Genomic DNA, 16,899 nt, shown 5'->3' with positions numbered 1-16,899 from the left:
CGAAAACAAAAACTAGTATCACAAAATTCTTCGAGCATATCCCGGGTATTTTTTTACTGCCTCCTCAGGTTCGCCAAGAGTGTTTTCGGTTCGACTCGGTCAGCCTCGCCTTGTGAAGCTGTCAGCATTTGATTGATAACGACACGAAATAGTGGGGCTTCTATTGTCCGACATACGGAAACAAGTCTTTGAGTGATTCCTTGGCCACGCCTTTCCGGTGCTTCAATTGACACATAGATCAGCGAAATATCGAGAAATATATTAATACTTCTCTGTATATTTTGGTGTTGCTCGAACTGTTCTTTTGAAGTGTGTTGGACTCTAACGGCGTTTCCGGTGCAGACTATCTCCTCCAACATCCTTCTTTTGAGGTTCAAAAGACGAGGGCAGATCGGAATTAGCTTCAACAAAAGCGCATAGATCACTCGTTATGTCCAAACATAGAGCAGACGAAAGTGTGAGTGCTTTGGAGTATCAAACTGCACATCCCGAGTTGGGTTCAGAGGTCATGCCTACTTTACTCCCTTCTGAACACACTCAGAAGCCCTTGCTCATGGCACCAGGAGGTATAGTGGCGCCTACTGGGGTGGTGATACAGAAGAAGAAGCGGGCTATAAGGGCTTGTGATAAGTGTAAGTCTGACTTTTTTTCGTTGGTTTACGACGAATACTAACTCAACCAACTAGGCCGTAAGAAAAAGGTGAAGTGTGATGGAAAACAACCATGTATCCATTGTACTGTCTACTCGTATGAATGCACATATGATCAACCCCCAACTAGGAAGAAGGCAATGATATCTCATGGCCCACAAAAAGCTCCAGCTCAACATCACAACAGCCAATACAACTCCAATAACAACTCCGGTAATGGCGGGCAAGCCATGGGCGTTTCCCAGACATGGAGTGGTACGGTGAATCCATCTGAAGATGCCGATATTATTCAAAGGCTACTAAATCGCTTGCGTGTTTATGACGAAGCCCTGGGAAAGCTTTTGCCTGACGCCAAAACACCGGATTCAAAGCTGAACATCAACGCCTTGAAGCTTTTGAGCGTCTTGGAGAAAGTTGACGTTAAGAAAGAGGATCTGACTTTGAAGCAAGTCGCACAGATGTACAATGCCTCTCTCGATTCATCTCCTGGATCCTTTGTTCCGAAGAACAACTCAAACAGCTCAAGTCCACAAGATTCGTACTCCACAGGTATTGATGGCTCATACGAGTCCAACGTGGGAAGGGAGATAAAGATCATCTTGCCTCCAAAGGAGATTGCTCTCAAGTTGATATACACCACATGGGAGAATGCATGTGTTCTTTTCCGGTTTTATCACAGACCCGCCTTCATCAACGACCTTAATGAACTGTACGAGACTGATCCAACCAACTACACCAACAAACAACAAAGATTTTTGCCTCTGGTCTACTCGGTCATGGCTTGTGGAGCTCTTTTCCTAAAAAGTGATCAGGATACATTGAACAACACGGATAAGAATGTCCTAGTATCAGATGCGCAGTTGTCTGTAGTGGAGGATGAGGGTTACAAGTACTTCATTGCTGCCAGAAAACTGATTGACATTACAGACACCAGGGATACATATGGAATCCAGACAATTGTGATGTTAATAATTTTTCTGCAATGCTCGGCACGTCTATCTACTTGCTATGCATACATTGGTATTGCGCTCAGAGCGGCTTTGAGAGAAGGCCTGCATCGTCAGCTCGACTACCCATTTAACCCGATCGACTTGGAAATCAGGAGAAGACTCTTCTGGACTATCTACAAGATGGACATCTATGTGAATACAATGTTGGGCCTGCCGAGATCGATCAGTGAAGAGGATTTTGACCAAGACATGCCAATGGAGTTAGACGACGAAAACATCACTCTGGAAGGCTACCGATTTGATCTTCAAAATGGAAAACTTTCAAGTTCTGGAATAGCAAATGCTCATACAACAGTCATTGTCATCATGAAAAAGATTGTGGAAAAACTCTACCCAGTTAAGTCAACAAAGATTGATAGAAGCTCCACCGACTTGTTGGCCCATGATATAGTTTACAATCTTGAGCTCGACTTGCAGGATTGGGTCAATGCTTTGCCATTTGAGCTCAAGCCAGGCGTTGAACCAAGCATGCGCTATTTGAAGGCCAACAGACTCCTGCATCTGTCATATCTTCACGTCAAAATCATTCTATACCGTCCTTTCATTCATTACATATCAGCAGACTATCTGAATAGGGGAGAAGGGAAAACCAACAACGATCTGAGGTCAATAGAAAAGGCCAAAAATTGCATCAACGTCGCTCGTGTTGTTGTCAAATTAGCCGAAGACATGATCGCTAAAAGAATGCTCAGTGGCTCTTACTGGTTTTCAATCTATACAATATTCTTTTCAGTCGCATGTCTTGTTTACTATGTTCATTTTGCACCAACAGTCAACAGACACGGACAATACGACAAAGAGTATGCTGAAATAAAGAAAGACGCTGATGCAGGCAAAAAGGTGTTGGATGTTTTGAAAGACAGCAGCATGGCAGCAAGGAGAACTTACAATATTTTGAATGCTCTTTTCGACCAACTGAACAGAAGAACGGCCAAAGCAAACTCCTCTGCAGGGAATGTGCAACCTCCCCCCCCTCAATTTCAGACTCCTCAGCAAGGACGTAACAAATTTGAAAGAGAGAAGATGCAAAACAATCAGGAAGCGGAGAGAAAGAAGGAAATGAATAAGGGATTATTGAACGATGAGGTCGACCTTAATGTTTTCAAAGCCCCTGCTCCTCCCCTAAAGAATAATGAGGAGGCTATTCAGTACGGCAATGGCGTCAATTTCATTGATGGTGTGAGCACAGGTATCAATCTAAGCACCTCCATCAGCGAAAACAATAACAGCACTTCTGATAATGCCAACGGAGATGATGATATGAATGCTTCAACGTTTGACGGGACTGAGCAAACGAAGTATGTTCCGGGTATGATGGACCAGCTGGATATGAAGATTTTCGGTAGGTTTCTACCACCATATATGCTAAATTCAACAAGCACTGCTGCCAGTACCAACTGGGCATCTCCCGAGGGCGAATCAGCTCAAGAACAGGCGTTGGATGAGAACAGAGACGATCAATTCGAATCTGACCCTGCCTTTTATTCTGTGAAAGCGGAACCTGGATCAAGTAATATGGATGCTTCTATCAACCAACAATTCCGTGCGAATGAGGTCGCTTCGATGAATAACAATCTGGGTTCGCTTTTCAAGGATCTGAACCCAGTGCCCTCTGGTTTATCTACTACTACTACCGCGCTGCAGGGTGCTGAGGACGTTGATTTCTTCAACACCATACCTGACCTTTCAGGCACTAAACGCGCAAGCGCATCAACTGAGGCTGGTGTGGGTATCAATGAAAAAGAGCTGCAAGGTTTGGACGAGGCTCTATTTCGTGATTGGCAGGCATCTGCCGGTTTCCAGTGATGTTATCTTTAATTTTGTTCAATGACACTAACCGACCAGTAAACAAAAGTCATTAGTAGGGGTGAGCTACGAAAGCGTGGTGTCATGCCCATAAAGAAAAGATTATTGAGCTCATTCCAGAAGAGGGATTGCTTAAACCCCCATGGCTACTCTCAACAGAATGAGAATGTCGCAAACCAAGCAATTAGTCATGAGCAAATCGTGAAGTTGATCAGCCCAGAACAACGATCATACAAACACAGTTAATATAAGCACGAGCGATCCCTTGAAAAGGAACTAGCCGCCCTTTCACTTGAAACACTCCACATAGAAATGTACAAATTGATCAACAAAAACTTAAATGCAAACACATATAAAAAAAAATCCCGCGGATCAAACTACCGAAAGGCCACTAAACTTTGACAGGCCGTGGAAGACAAAGAGTGACTATGAGAATGCAGATAAATGACAACCTGATTTTCAGTAATACTCTGACGAGGCAGACAGGCAAATACAAGGAGATAAACAGAATCATGCTAGTGTATGTATGAAATAGTAGGTAACTGTTTACGCTTAATCGCAAAGACCAACACCGTTTGCAGAGTAATATTGAGTACGAAAATATAACTTCTCGACCTCCGGTATGCCATTAAACTATACACCGATAAATCAACACAACAGCGAAATCACACGTTATTGACACCACCAGTGCTAGGCAATCTTACGCCGGAAAGTTTATAAAATATAAAGATACTTTTAGGCCATAAAGGAATGACGACGAATAGTTGAACCAAGCTGAAAAATGACAAGCTCTCTTCTACTCAAAAATCATAGACATTGTAAAATTGATTTCAGACTCCATCCTCTGTCCGAATTGGGCAAAATAAGCCACAATCGCCAACCATTAAGCCTTTAAAAATCTAAAGAGTTCAAAGTACGAGAGTGCATAGACTACGGCGAGCCCCCTTGAAACATGGGTAGGCCGGAAAAATGCTCTTTCATCCTGTTTGGTCCTGTGGAATATTCACAAGCTTCTCGCAAGACAGATCTGCTTAGAAGACCTAACGGAGTGCGGCTTCTGCTCAAATTGATTAATGACAGGATCTCAGAATGATGCACGGCTCTTACTGTTTTCAACATAAACAAACCTATTAACCAAGTTAATAAATAAACTTTAGATCAGGGGCTCTATAGAGACTTTGAACTCTCTTTATATCTCTTCCTGGATCACATAGAAACCTAACACAAACGAACAGGTTGCCTTCATAATGTTGAATGTTGCGTTTGTCTCTAAGGAGAATTAACTGCTCAACCTCTCTCAGAACTGCCAAACTCTCCTCCAAACTCTCCAAACTCTCCAAACTCTCCAAACTCTCGAAACACCCAACAGTACTCATTTTGCATGCAGTTTTTGGATCAAGTTAATTCCTGGCGATTAGACCTTGCAGGTTGGCTCAGAATCTTTTCCCCACCCTTGTCCTGAAACTCGTTTTACATCATCGTGTCTATTAATAAGGAAACTTCTCGCCTGCCCGCTACTGACTTCGCGAAAGCCAATTTGTATACACGGTGAGGTGCTCCCATCCAGTACCTGATTTGAGTGTTGCAGCTGAGAGCTGAAGCTTTCAAAGTCGAGAAAATGCTGCGCTCTTGAGAAATAGCTAGTGTTTCTAAAATTGTAGCTTTGAATAAGACATATGCCCTTGATAGACACTTTTATTTGACGCTGCCGAGTGTCTTGATTCCATGAGGTATTCGTCTTAAAATGGCTATCAAAAATGCTGCAATAAACGATGATGGCCTCGGCTCCAATTGTTCATAGCTGCGGAAGGTGTCTGAGAAACGCTACTTTATGTGAAACCGAATATGTGTATCAAGAATCGACCTGACCGCAGCGGGGGAGTCTGAACGTTAATTAGACTGAGATAAATTTCATCCGATCTTGGGAACTAAAGCTTGTTCAGAATAAGATGTGCTTTATTTTTGGATATTGACAGTGGTGCTCTACTTCAGAAACCAGCCATTACCAGGCAATTAACATGGCCATTGCTGTTTTAAACTGAGTATTTTGAAATCTTCAAAGTTGAGTAAACCAACTTGAAATTTCTTTTACTTCAAGATCTGGAATACGGTAAGCGGAAACGAAAATATGCACCGAGCAGTAATGGGCAGTTAGACTTCTCAATTAAGTTGTTGGAAGAACAGCAAAGCCTTGAAATTTATATGGCTGATTACTGGTGTGCTGTGATCGTTTGGCAATCTCACAGCGCTCCTATTTTTACTCACGATTGGTGAATGAAAGAAATTACTTGAAAGATTACTGCCTGAAAGCATTTGGCTGCGTAGAAGCACCAAGAAACGCAGCGTATATTTGATTTCTGCATTCAATACATTGTCTGTAGTCGTCTTTCTTGTAACAATCTCAGCGAATTCTTCTATGTCAAGATGTGTCTTGAGAGGTTGAAATTGATTAACGTGGGTTCCACAATCAGGCAAATCAGACCATCTTTCCTAGAAGAATTCTGTCTTTGATTCTAGATGTCGTCAATGCTAGAGAATAAGTATGTAATTCAAGATACTAAAATTACTATGAATCGAAGGGTACGTACAGACTTTGGTCTCTCCCTATTTACGATTTGATCACACAGAAGCCTAGTTAACAGAACATGTTTTCTTTATGATGTTGAACGTTCTGTTCGTAACTAGACAGATTAAACTGCTGATAATATTCTCAACACTCAACAGTCTCAAAATGATATGCGTTAAAATGTAAATTACTTTGCTAAGGAATCTTTCATAGGAAGCATCTCTGTTTTCTCACTAGCTGTGTCTGTTTGAAAAAGTGATCAGAAATGACTAATTCATCTCCTAAACTTGAACTATACGGAAGTGACATGAGGTTGAAGAGCCTTGATTTACGGATTTTTCGTCCTAATATGACCTTTTCATTGATAGCCGCCGATAAAGAATCAGAAACGCATCTACTTAGTTAGTTTAAACGTCAATTGCCGACGACCAGAATAGCCATTGTGAGTGAATTGGGAAATCGAGATAAGTTTGAAAGGAGAAGACTGTGGGAGTTCTGGACCTCATCAGGCGACATTGTCCGGCGACTTCTGCGGTTTTGTTCTTGATTTTAACAATTTGCGTTTGTTGTCGTAATTTAATCGCCGGGTTTCCTTACATTTTAAACTCTTTTTGAGTAGAAGAGAGGCTTGGTACTGATCGAATTATTTTTCTGTGGTTGTCTCCGGATAATGATTTGGGAGCTCTTAGCTTCTAGTTACACCAGATTATAACAGTCTATGGCAATTGGTTGATTAATAGATGTGCGCCGATAGGCTTTTGATGATTGAATGACTGTGATTTCGAAGACCATCTAAGAAATATTGTTTTGAGGTTATCTCTTCTGTGACTTGCCCTCCTATCAGTTATTCTCCAAATAGTTGATCCTGTTATGGTTTTGCGGAAGAGGATTTTAATCATAAAAACTGATGAATGGTGCTGAGTGTGCTAGTCTACTCGAACGTAAATCACTCGATTCTTATTATATTATAGGTATACATGTAGAGCCCTTAATTTAAGAGACTGTATAACTCTGATCACTAAAAATTGCCTTGTTGTTCTAATATTTTTGTAATGTGTTGTCAATTTCATGATAACTTGCTGGCGATTTTCTATTTTATGCGTTTTTTTTGTTTTTTTTTTATATTTCTTCTGTCTTCCTTTTTTGAACAGCCGGGTGTTCTCTTGCTTTCACTTAATATTGAGCGCAGCAGCCGCTTGTGGATGAATATTAATCTTGTCAAGAAGTTCGTTTATGTCTACACTCTCACTCTCAGGTTTATGTATTTTTCTGATGTTGATTGAGGTTGGATTCTTGGTATAAACGATTCTTTTGTTTAGTGTATTGGGCGCAACTCTATTACCATAAGGTGTTTTTTTTTCAACACAAGGCGATCGAAACGCTTTGATATTATCTTAACCCCACGTTCTTTGACCCACCGGGTTGTACGTTCTTCTGTCACTGTTTGATGAGCTGAGAGTAAGTTCTGATTCCCCCCGTCGGATTGCTAGTAACAGCAAGGAGGATTCACACTGACTCTTGCTTTTTGGTTGCTGTTTGGTTGTTGTTTTTTTCTAATTTACACTGTACACTTATCATTTCAATCTGGCTTTTTACAAATAGCTCTTGCACCATTACCAAAATAAATTAGTTCATCCACTAGATTAGTGGAGTGGTGTGCTTACATGATATGATTAGGGGGATCACGTGCAGATTATTAATCCGTAGCTGAGGAATTTGTCAATGCTGACAATGCACATCGTGATTTGATAAGCCACATATTTACCCGGAACCGATCTATAAAGTCTCAGGTTTTCCTACAGGTATGCTTGTCTTTTCATTATTATCATCAATTCAATTGATTGAAAGCAAGCAATTAACATAGGTAATAAAAGATGTCTTATAAGCCTGTCGTCGCCGTTCTAGGAACCAACGGGTTCTTGGGGAAGCCTATCTTGGAGGCATTGCAGTCGCCAACTTTTTCGGCTAAATACACTCTCCCGATTAGAGCGCTCACTAGGGACAAGTCCAAGTACGAAGACACCGACCTCGTGAAGTATTACGAGATTGTTCCAAATGATGCAAACTCAATTGCGGAGGCTCTCAAAGGAGTGGACGTTTTTGTCAATGTTGGAGGTGGAGCCACTGACCACGGTCTGGTTTTAGAAGGAGTTCTTAAAGCTGGGGGAGTAAAGCTTTACATTCCTTCGCAATTCGGAACTGCTTTGTCTGATGCTTCATATTTGCCAATTCTTCAAGGAAAGGTTGATCACAGTGCAAAGGCCCGTGCTGAAGGACTGAAGACTGTAGATATCTACACCTCGTTGTTTGCAGCTCCAGGTTCGTTCCTCTATGAAGTCATCGCAGCAATCGGCTTCGACAAAGACAGCAACACCGCAACCTTCAGGGGTGATCCGGCTGCCAAATTCGATATCTCTTTCTTACCCGATATCGGAAAGAGTGTTGCTAGCCTGAGTGCTCTAGAGCCTTCCACTCTTCCGGATGAGATCAGGATTTCTTCGGACCAGGTTACGCAAGAGGAGGTCTTGGCGCGCTACGAAAAGACTCATTCCGTAAAGGTTGAACGCAAGTCTATTTCGAAGGAAGATGCATTGAAGTATGCCAAAGAATTGCTTTCAACCAAGGGCTTTGATTTTGCTGATTTTTTCCTGTACCTGCAAACCTTTATCTCACAAGGTGATGACAAGGGACTTGCTTTCACTAAGAATGACGACGAGCTTGTAAACCCTGGCGAGAGTCTTTGGAAATGGACCAAGTTTGAGTAGGAAATGAGATTTTAGTTAGGCAATTTAGGTTTTTCTAGTTTAAAAGTGATTTCTCTGCTCAATTGAGCTTCTGTAAATATTCTGAACTCCGTGATATTAGGTTTTGGCTCTTTGCACACTATCTATCGGTCATGGGCCCTGGGACCTTTTTGTTGACATTTCAAAATTTTGCGAAATCAAAACACATTGAGAGAAACCTTTGAATTCATCTAGAACTGGTCGATTTGAAAATATAACTTGTTGATTTTGTTTACTCTATCGCAAGATACTACTTCATTGAATTTTGATCATTAGTTGTGATATGACCAGTCCCAGGAAGAGACCAGCTGACAAAGATGTCGCTGAGGTATGTCTCCTTTCATTGTTCGATTCAACAGCAAGGGAGATCTGAGATTTGAATTCATTGATTTCCAAAATCGAGAATTTTAGTCTGGAAATGAATGGTATTTCTGGACAAAAATCATTAAATCTGGCCGCCAGCCTTTGATGTCGACCGCACCTGACTGTCATTAGTCCCCCTTGCTTTTCAAGAACGTCTACTAACGAAGTCATCCTCTAGGTTCCGTACTACGATGATCCCAACGACTTAGTCAATCAGTTTATATCGACATTGACGACTCCTCCGGATAATGTGCCCACAAATGTATCAAAATTTTACAGCAATTCCAAAAACATGCAGAATGAGATTCAGGCCTACGCTAAGATTGCTGGCAAAGACTGGACATATTATGTGAAATCCCTATCTATAGCGGTTGGCAGGAATGCGGAAAGCTCTTCATCGGAAAGTACTGAGGAGAAGGTTGACATAGATTTGGGCCCTTCAAAGGTGGTTTCGAGAAGGCATGCAGTCATCAACTACAACCTTACCTCGAGAAGGTGGGAGTTGAAAGTATTGGGCCGCAACGGGCTGAAAGTAGATACGGCAAAGGTAAACATGTCTACAGGAAGCCTTGATGTGATTGCTCTGAGATCAGGTAATATCATCGATATTGGAGGCACGCAGATGATGTTCATACTGCCCGACTCAAGTCCGGTTATCGCTGATGTTTTCCAGCACAACCTCAGATCAAAACGATTGAAAGAGTCTGGAAGACCCAATGGATATACTGCATTTCCTTCGACAACCTCAAACATGAAAGGATTCCAAATGTTCAACAAGTCCGAAATGCGTGGTGCTGAGGTCAATCTACCATCTCCGTCACACACTCCAGAGCAAGATTTGTCCAAAGACGAAGCCAAAGATATCAAGCCTCCATACTCATATGCTACGATGATTACGCAAGCGATATTGTCCAACCCTGATGGTATATTATCCTTATCGCAGATCTACGATTGGATATCTACTCGTTATGCATACTATAGACACAGCAACCAAGGATGGCAGAATTCTATCAGACACAATCTATCGCTGAACAAGGCATTTGAAAAGGTTCCCAGAAGGCCAACGGAACCAGGAAAGGGTATGAAATGGCAGATCAGCGAGTCTTATAAGCAAGAGTTTCTGAAAAAGTACGAGGAGGGCTCGTTGAATAAGGTGAGAAGAGGAAGCAGTGTCTCAAGACAGCTACATTTGCATTTGCTGAGGTATAAAGCCTTACCCGATAGCAAGGCGCCCATGGCAGTGAAACGAGAACTTGAAAATAAAGCAGAACCTCTAGCTCAACAGCCGCAACCGTCGAATCCAGATGAGTTTTACTCAAATATCTACACCAAATATGCCAACTTCAGGTATCCTCCTGGAGTTAATCCCCCCGCAGCGCAAACTGCGCCGCTGCCCACTAACAAGCAGAGCGATGCCCTCAGCTTCATAGCTGCCGCTGCAAACATGAGCAATCATGCGGATACGCCCACTGATACAAAGAAAGGACTGGCTCCAGAAGTCTTCCCTCTGAAGCCTCCGTACTCCGCCGAGTTTCGCACAAACCAGCTACCGCAAGTTCAGGCAAGAAATGATCCTATTGCACTGAGATCTACGTCAACTCAGGCTCAGCAATCACAACCTGTGTTGTCTCATTCACGCACCACTAGTCGCGAGTTCCTATCACCCAGTCCCGCAAAGAAATATCAAGTGAGTGCACTGGAAGCGTACACGCCTGAAAGAGGCCGTCCCAAGGACGACGCTCCAAATGGTAGTGCTCAACGGCACGACCACATCCAGTCTTCACCTGCCCTTTGGAATTTTGTCCAGTTCTCAACTCCTCTAGGTCCAAACGATGGAAAAAGTAGTGGGGCGAGGGATGAGGATAATGACAACCCCGCGATCCTGGGTAGTCCGTTACGTCCTGAACAGAGACAGAAACTGAAAAGCGAAGCTGATGACTCGGCGCGTTTAGTCAGCTCCGAAAGTCTTGGAGACCTCAAGGATGTCGATCTGGCCAAAGGGTTCAAGAATTGATCCACGAAAAGAAGCATCTTGCTTCGCGTCATGTTTTTGCATATTTTCTCGTATGTTCTAGTCTTGATCATCTCTCCCAGGCTACAATATCATGCTCTGATAAGAATTAATGTCACAAACTAAGTATAAAAAGTAGCAGATGTTTTTGGCTTTTATTTGGCTGCAATCTCCAAGTAATTTGGATCATCCTTGTGTTCCTCATACTCGTTATCCGAAACAGTCTCGTAGGTCACCACCTCTTCGTACTCGGACTCGACATCCTTAGAAGGAACAATCTCATTCTCGTCTGCTTTTGGAGATTCGTCAACGACCTCAGTAAAAACAGGCTCCGAAATTATTGGCTTCTCTTCGACAGAAGTAGCTACAGAAATGACAGACTCAGCTTTGGACCCCGTCAAGATCGTAGACACACCAGCTCCAGCAGTGCCAGCAACTGCTGCTTGAGCGACAGGAGCCGAGATCTTCTTCAAGCTGTTGGATCTGGATGACGGCTTAGGAGTTGAACGACTGATAGAGTTCGACCTGGACTTTGGCTTGGAAGCTGCCGTCAAGGAGTTGTTTCTCGAAGCACTTCTCCTCTTAAGCTCAGAAACCGGAGTGTTCATTCTTTCAATATCATCTGGAGTGAAAAACTTCATTGCATCATCAACCATAGAAGGTCTTCTTTTCAAGGACGTAGCAGGTGGAAGCTCCGAGGCCTTTGGTGCATCCGGTTCATCCACCTCGGGAATGTCAGCAAAAGACTTCTCACGGCTAGGAGAGCTGACCTCTGGTGAGACCGAAGACTCGGAAGGAAGAGCGACAGAGGAGGTGATATCCTTAGCAGTAGTGGCAACACCGCTAGTAGCAGTAGTGGCAGCATTTGCGGCAGTTGTGGCAGTTGCTCCAGCCACCCCAACAGCTCCACCCAGAACGGCACCAACACCAACAGCAGAAAGCTCCTTTTCAAGCTTAGCCTTCTCAGCCTTCAACTTGTTCAGTTTCTCGAGCTCAGCAATTTCCTCCTCCAGCCTCTTCTTCTCTTCTTCCTGTGCCTTTTTCTTTTCCTCGGCAAGCCTTGCCTTTTCTTCTTTCTCTTTGGCAAGTCTCTCTTCCTCGGCGATCTTCTCCAGTCTAAGCCTCTCTTCTTCGGCCTCCTTCTCAGCAAGAAGTCTTGCCTCTTCGGCCTCTTTTTCTGCCTTCAGTCTGGCCTCTTCAGCCTCTTTCTCGAGTCTCAATCTCTCTTCTTCTTCTTCCTTGGCGATTCTGAGTCTTTCTTCTTCTTCGGCCTTCTCACGCTCAATCCTTTCTCTTTCGAGCTCTGCCTCGATCCTCTTCTTCTCGGCCTCTTTGACGGCCTCAATTCTGATTCTCTCAACTTCCTCATCCCATTCCTTAGAGGTCTGGTGAGCTTCTGCAAGCTTCGTGGCCCTGGCCTCGGTAGCAGTCGTGGTCAGGAACAAAAGTTTGGCATTGCGAGATTCAAGCTTGGACTTCAACAGCTCGAGATGGGCAGTTGACTTGTCTAGATTCTTCTTGGCAAATTCATGCTTCTTAGTGATCGCCTTAACCTTTACTTCGCTCTCTTTCTTCTCAGCCAAAGCGGTTGCAATTAGATCTTCATGTTCAGCCTTCTCTGCAAGCAGGGCATTGAGAACATCAATGCGCTGTTGTAATTCCAGCTCTTTCTCAGAAAGTTTAGTCTCGATTTCATCTGCCTCGACCTTGCTTGCTTCACCAGCAGCCTCAAACTCCTCGATCTTGGTTGGTTCAATCTCTTGTTGGGCCTTGGCCTCTTCCAGAGCTTTAAGCTTGGACTCTTTCAGCTCAGCAGCATTCTTGTGGAGGTTTTCCTTGTCGGTTTCATGGGTTTCAGCATCTTTCACCTCTTTCTCATCAGCATCCGTTTGGTCCTTCTCCATCTTGGTGTCCACATCACTCAAGAACTTGGAGTGTGCAGCTGCATTGGCTGCCATAGTATTGGCAACTATCTTCACTTTTCCATCGAAATCAGCAACAATGCGGTCATTTTCCTTGCTGACTTTGGCCTTAAACTTGTTCAGCTCTCTGCTAATCTTGCCCTCTTCAGACTTAGTGTAGGCGTCATCAGCAGCCTTCTGACGGGCAATGTCGTTCTTGATATTTGTGCTGACCTGTTTGTCCACCTTTGCTAGGATTGGCTGGACTCTTGACCTGGCGATCTCATAAATCTGAGCTTCGGTGAGTCTTAAACCGGCACCTAAATCTAGAATCTTATCGGGGTTACCAACAGCTCCTTTAGACATAGCCTCGGTAGCCAAGAGCTTATTCTCCTGGTACCTGTACAACATCTTTGGCTTGGATCTCAACTCCTTTTCAAGATCGTCAGCCTCCGGAGGCGACAGGTCAATTGGGGCTGGCTTCTCCTCTTCAACTGGTTTTTCGGCAGTTTCTCCGGCAGTTTCTTCGGCAGTTTCTTCGGTAGTTTCTTCGGCGGTTTCTTCAGCTGGCTCTTTGACCTCTTCTGCAGTTTCAGTGCTCTCTGGTTCGGCAGTTTCGGTCTCTTTGGGGGCAACTTCAGTACTTACTGACTCAGCTGGTTCAGTCTCTTCTGCTTCTGTAGTCTCTTCGGTGGCCTCAATGGCCTCGGTCGCCTCGGTCTCTTCTGGAGCGGTTTCCTCAGTTGCAACCGCATCTCCGGACTCGAGAGGCTCCTCGTCTTCAACAGGCTCTGCATCCACCTCTTTCTCTCCATCAATTGGCTCTTCTGACTCTGCTGTGGCCACGGTTTCGTCGGCTTCGGTGGTCTCTGTTTCAGTTGCTTCAGCTGGCTCAGCAGCAATTGGCTCGGTTGCTGCCACAGGTTTGACAGGAGCAGCAGATGGTTTCTTCACAACTTTGAGTGAAGTTTTTCTGAATGGTGAAATCCAAACCTCGGACTTCTTGTTGCTCTTTGCAACCCTTTTCAATTGCGTCACGAGAGGCTTGGCCTTGGGTGTTTCACCCGTTTGAGCCTCGGAGAGCAAAGTAGCAATTTCGGAAGAAGACATTAGGCCTTATGTTCAACCAGCAAAATGCGATTGGGTTCCTTAATTAGCAAAAATTCTCGGGGTTGAGTATGCGAGGTGTATACCTGGGCGAAGCAGAGGGGCTTCCCCAATTTTAAGGGGGATGTGATAAGTGAAATTTGGGTGCCGCAGGTGTATTTCCCAAAGCGGTAAGTAAGCCATCCGCTTTCGGGAAATTAAATTACGTGCAATAATAAAGAGGTTCAGGGCTCCTAAGGTTTGCGATGCGGATTAAATGTCCTGTTTAACCCCATAGCTGGAGGGTTAGAGCTGTTAGTAGGGTTTGCCAATTTTGCAAAACTCGCTGATATTTGGCCAGTCGGATGTCATTAGGCTACTCACCACTTCCAGAAAGCGATTACAGTCATCGTCCCACAATGCAGCGTTTATCCCACGCTGAGCTCAACTGTGTCACCGAGCCAACCCGGTTATCTATTAATGAAGACGGTCACTTGATCCAGGATCGATCCGGTCGCACGATAACGCTTAAAGGGATCAATTTAGATCCTTCCATGAAGCTCCCGGCTGTTCCGGTGGTTCATTCATATGATTCTGCACGAGATGGACTATTCTGGGATAGCGGTGATCGAGTCTCGTTTGTGGGTAGGCCGTTTCCCTTGGAGGAAGCCAGTACGCATTTCAAAAGGATCAAATCATGGGGTTATAACACTATCAGATATGTTTTTACATGGGAAGCTATTGAACATGAAGGTCCGGATATTTACGATGACGATTTCATCGATTACACTGTGAAGATACTGAAGGTTATAGAGGAGGTGGGTGGATTGTATGTCATCATTGATCCGCACCAAGATGTTTGGTCCAGGTTCACCGGAGGCTCTGGAGCCCCTCTGTGGACTCTTTACGCTGCCGGATTTGAGCCCAGAAACTTTTCAAAGAACGAGGCTGCTTTTTTGCAGAACACTTATCCAGACCCCCACAACTACCCTAAGATGGTGTGGCCCTCCAATTACACTAGACTTGCAACTCAAACTATGATGACTATGTTCTTCAGTGGAAGGATGTTCTTGCCCAAGGCTATAATTGGAGGAGTTAATATCCAGGATTATCTGCAAGGGCATTTCATAGAGGCCTTCAAATACCTGGTGGGCTCGATAAAGTGTCTCGTTCCGGAGCTCTTCAACACCGTCATTCTTGCTGTCGAAAGTCTTAATGAGCCAAATTGGGGCATTTATGGCAATTCCAATATTGGGGAGTTACCCAAGGATCAGCAGTTGAGGATCGATACTACTCCAACTGCATTTCAGGGTATGAAGTTGGGAATGGGGTATGCGGAACCAGTAGATACCTACTACATCTCTGTGTTTGGACCCCGTAAAAGCGGAACAAAACTGGTAGATCCAGATGGTGTAAAAGCGTGGATCGACGACGATTCTATGGATAAGCATTATGGATTTCAAAGAGATCCCGGATGGAAGTTGGGCACTTGTATCTTCGCGCAACACGGAGTGTGGGATGCCGACTCCCGTGAGCTGTTGATTCCAGATTACTTCGCAACAGATCCAAGAACAGGAGATTCTTTGACTACAGAGTCGTTCATCAACATCAACTTTGTTCAATTCTACCAGGGGTACAGGAATGCCATGAGGCAAGTTGATGATTCGATTATGTTGATCATGCAAGCACCGGTGTTTGAGATTCCTCCCCACGTGAAAGGTACTGCTCTGATCGATAGTCGCACTCTTGTAGCTCAACACTACTACGATGGAATGTCACTGATGTTCAAGACGTGGAATAGGAAATACAATGTGGATACATTGGGAATCATGAGAGGAAGATACTCGAACCCGGTGTTCGGGGTTGTTCTGGGTGAAAGCAATATCAGGAGGTCCATTAGAGATCAGATGAGAGAGCTTGCAAGAGAAACTGTTGAAAATGTAGGTAAGGTGCCGTTGATCATTACAGAAACAGGCATGCCTTTCGATATGGATGACAAGATTGCTTTCAAAAATGGCGACTATTCGTCTCAGATGAGTGCGTTGGATGCCATTGGCTATGCTTTAGAAGGTGCTCAATTGTCACACACCTATTGGTGTTATTCGCATATTAATTGCCATGAATGGGGTGACCGTTGGAATAACGAGGATTTCTCGTTTTGGTCCGAGGATGAGATCCAAAAGACTGCTTTGGCGGACTACAGTCAAGTAAGCTCCAGTGACTCTGAAACGCTCGATAACGTGGACCTTGACTCTAACGTGTTTCCGGGGACTCGCGTTGCCGATGCTATCATTCGTCCATATGCAGCTCTCGTCAATGGTGTGATCACCGAATGCGAATTTGATCTGAAGTCGGGAAAATTCACGCTTTCTATCGCTCCTAGTGATCTCAAAGAGCCAACCGTGGTTTTCCTTCCCCAGAGGCATTTTAGACCTGGCTATTTCGAGGTCACAGTCTCAAATGGATACACCGAACTAAAGACGAGCAACACAATTCAGATTCTTGAATGGTATTACGACAATTCTAGCTCTGAAGTTCAACTTGAGGTCGTTAAAGAGGTTGACAACGAGCTCTACGAGTCTTCCATCATTCAGTCGTTAAACCTGGCAGCCTGTGGGTGTTTTTGAGCACCAGCACCCTCAGGCTAGCATCATTGGTGTTCCTCATTGGAATGGTACGGTGGATTTATATGTTTTGGGAATTTTCATGATTTATGTGGTAAA

General features: G+C 44.1%; 8 protein-coding genes across 8 annotated transcripts; 5 read left to right on the top strand and 3 right to left on the bottom strand.

Annotated features, from left to right (window-relative positions):
• Positions 1 to 53: 53 nt before the first annotated feature.
• Positions 54 to 359, bottom strand: KUCA_T00002125001 (uncharacterized protein; the record flags this gene model as incomplete). Its single annotated transcript, XM_022604375.1, has 1 exon — positions 54 to 359. The coding sequence occupies one exon, from the start codon at positions 357 to 359 to the stop codon at positions 54 to 56; it is 306 nt and encodes a 101-aa protein (XP_022458162.1).
• A 71-nt stretch (positions 360 to 430) lies between these two features.
• KUCA_T00002124001 (uncharacterized protein) lies at positions 431 to 3,466 on the top strand (the record flags this gene model as incomplete). The annotated part of the gene is made up of 2 exons (XM_022604373.1): positions 431 to 632; positions 687 to 3,466. The coding sequence occupies 2 exons, from the start codon at positions 431 to 433 to the stop codon at positions 3,464 to 3,466; spliced, it is 2,982 nt and encodes a 993-aa protein (XP_022458161.1).
• A 1,139-nt stretch (positions 3,467 to 4,605) lies between these two features.
• Positions 4,606 to 4,842, bottom strand: KUCA_T00002123001 (uncharacterized protein; the record flags this gene model as incomplete). The annotated part of the gene is made up of 1 exon (XM_022604372.1): positions 4,606 to 4,842. The coding sequence occupies one exon, from the start codon at positions 4,840 to 4,842 to the stop codon at positions 4,606 to 4,608; it is 237 nt and encodes a 78-aa protein (XP_022458160.1).
• A 3,064-nt stretch (positions 4,843 to 7,906) lies between these two features.
• On the top strand, positions 7,907 to 8,797 carry KUCA_T00002122001 (uncharacterized protein; the record flags this gene model as incomplete). The annotated part of the gene is made up of 1 exon (XM_022604371.1): positions 7,907 to 8,797. The coding sequence occupies one exon, from the start codon at positions 7,907 to 7,909 to the stop codon at positions 8,795 to 8,797; it is 891 nt and encodes a 296-aa protein (XP_022458159.1).
• Positions 8,798 to 9,098: 301 nt separating this feature from the next.
• On the top strand, positions 9,099 to 9,188 carry KUCA_T00002121001 (uncharacterized protein; the record flags this gene model as incomplete). Its single annotated transcript, XM_022604370.1, has 1 exon — positions 9,099 to 9,188. One exon carries the CDS (start codon positions 9,099 to 9,101, stop codon positions 9,186 to 9,188), a length of 90 nt encoding a protein of 29 aa, XP_022458158.1.
• Positions 9,189 to 9,470: 282 nt separating this feature from the next.
• KUCA_T00002120001 (uncharacterized protein) lies at positions 9,471 to 11,192 on the top strand (the record flags this gene model as incomplete). Its single annotated transcript, XM_022604369.1, has 1 exon — positions 9,471 to 11,192. The coding sequence occupies one exon, from the start codon at positions 9,471 to 9,473 to the stop codon at positions 11,190 to 11,192; it is 1,722 nt and encodes a 573-aa protein (XP_022458157.1).
• Positions 11,193 to 11,344: 152 nt separating this feature from the next.
• KUCA_T00002119001 (uncharacterized protein) lies at positions 11,345 to 14,200 on the bottom strand (the record flags this gene model as incomplete). The annotated part of the gene is made up of 1 exon (XM_022604368.1): positions 11,345 to 14,200. The coding sequence occupies one exon, from the start codon at positions 14,198 to 14,200 to the stop codon at positions 11,345 to 11,347; it is 2,856 nt and encodes a 951-aa protein (XP_022458156.1).
• A 341-nt stretch (positions 14,201 to 14,541) lies between these two features.
• On the top strand, positions 14,542 to 16,803 carry KUCA_T00002118001 (uncharacterized protein; the record flags this gene model as incomplete). Its single annotated transcript, XM_022604367.1, has 1 exon — positions 14,542 to 16,803. One exon carries the CDS (start codon positions 14,542 to 14,544, stop codon positions 16,801 to 16,803), a length of 2,262 nt encoding a protein of 753 aa, XP_022458155.1.
• Positions 16,804 to 16,899: the final 96 nt, after the last annotated feature.

Source organism: Kuraishia capsulata, genomic scaffold, assembly GCF_000576695.1.
Source record: "Kuraishia capsulata CBS 1993 genomic scaffold, Kuraishia_capsulata_scaffold_2, whole genome shotgun sequence".
NCBI lineage: Eukaryota > Fungi > Ascomycota > Pichiomycetes > Pichiales > Pichiaceae > Kuraishia > Kuraishia capsulata.
Note: the sequence above shows the minus strand (reverse complement) of the source record. Positions and strands in the feature narration are given on the sequence as shown.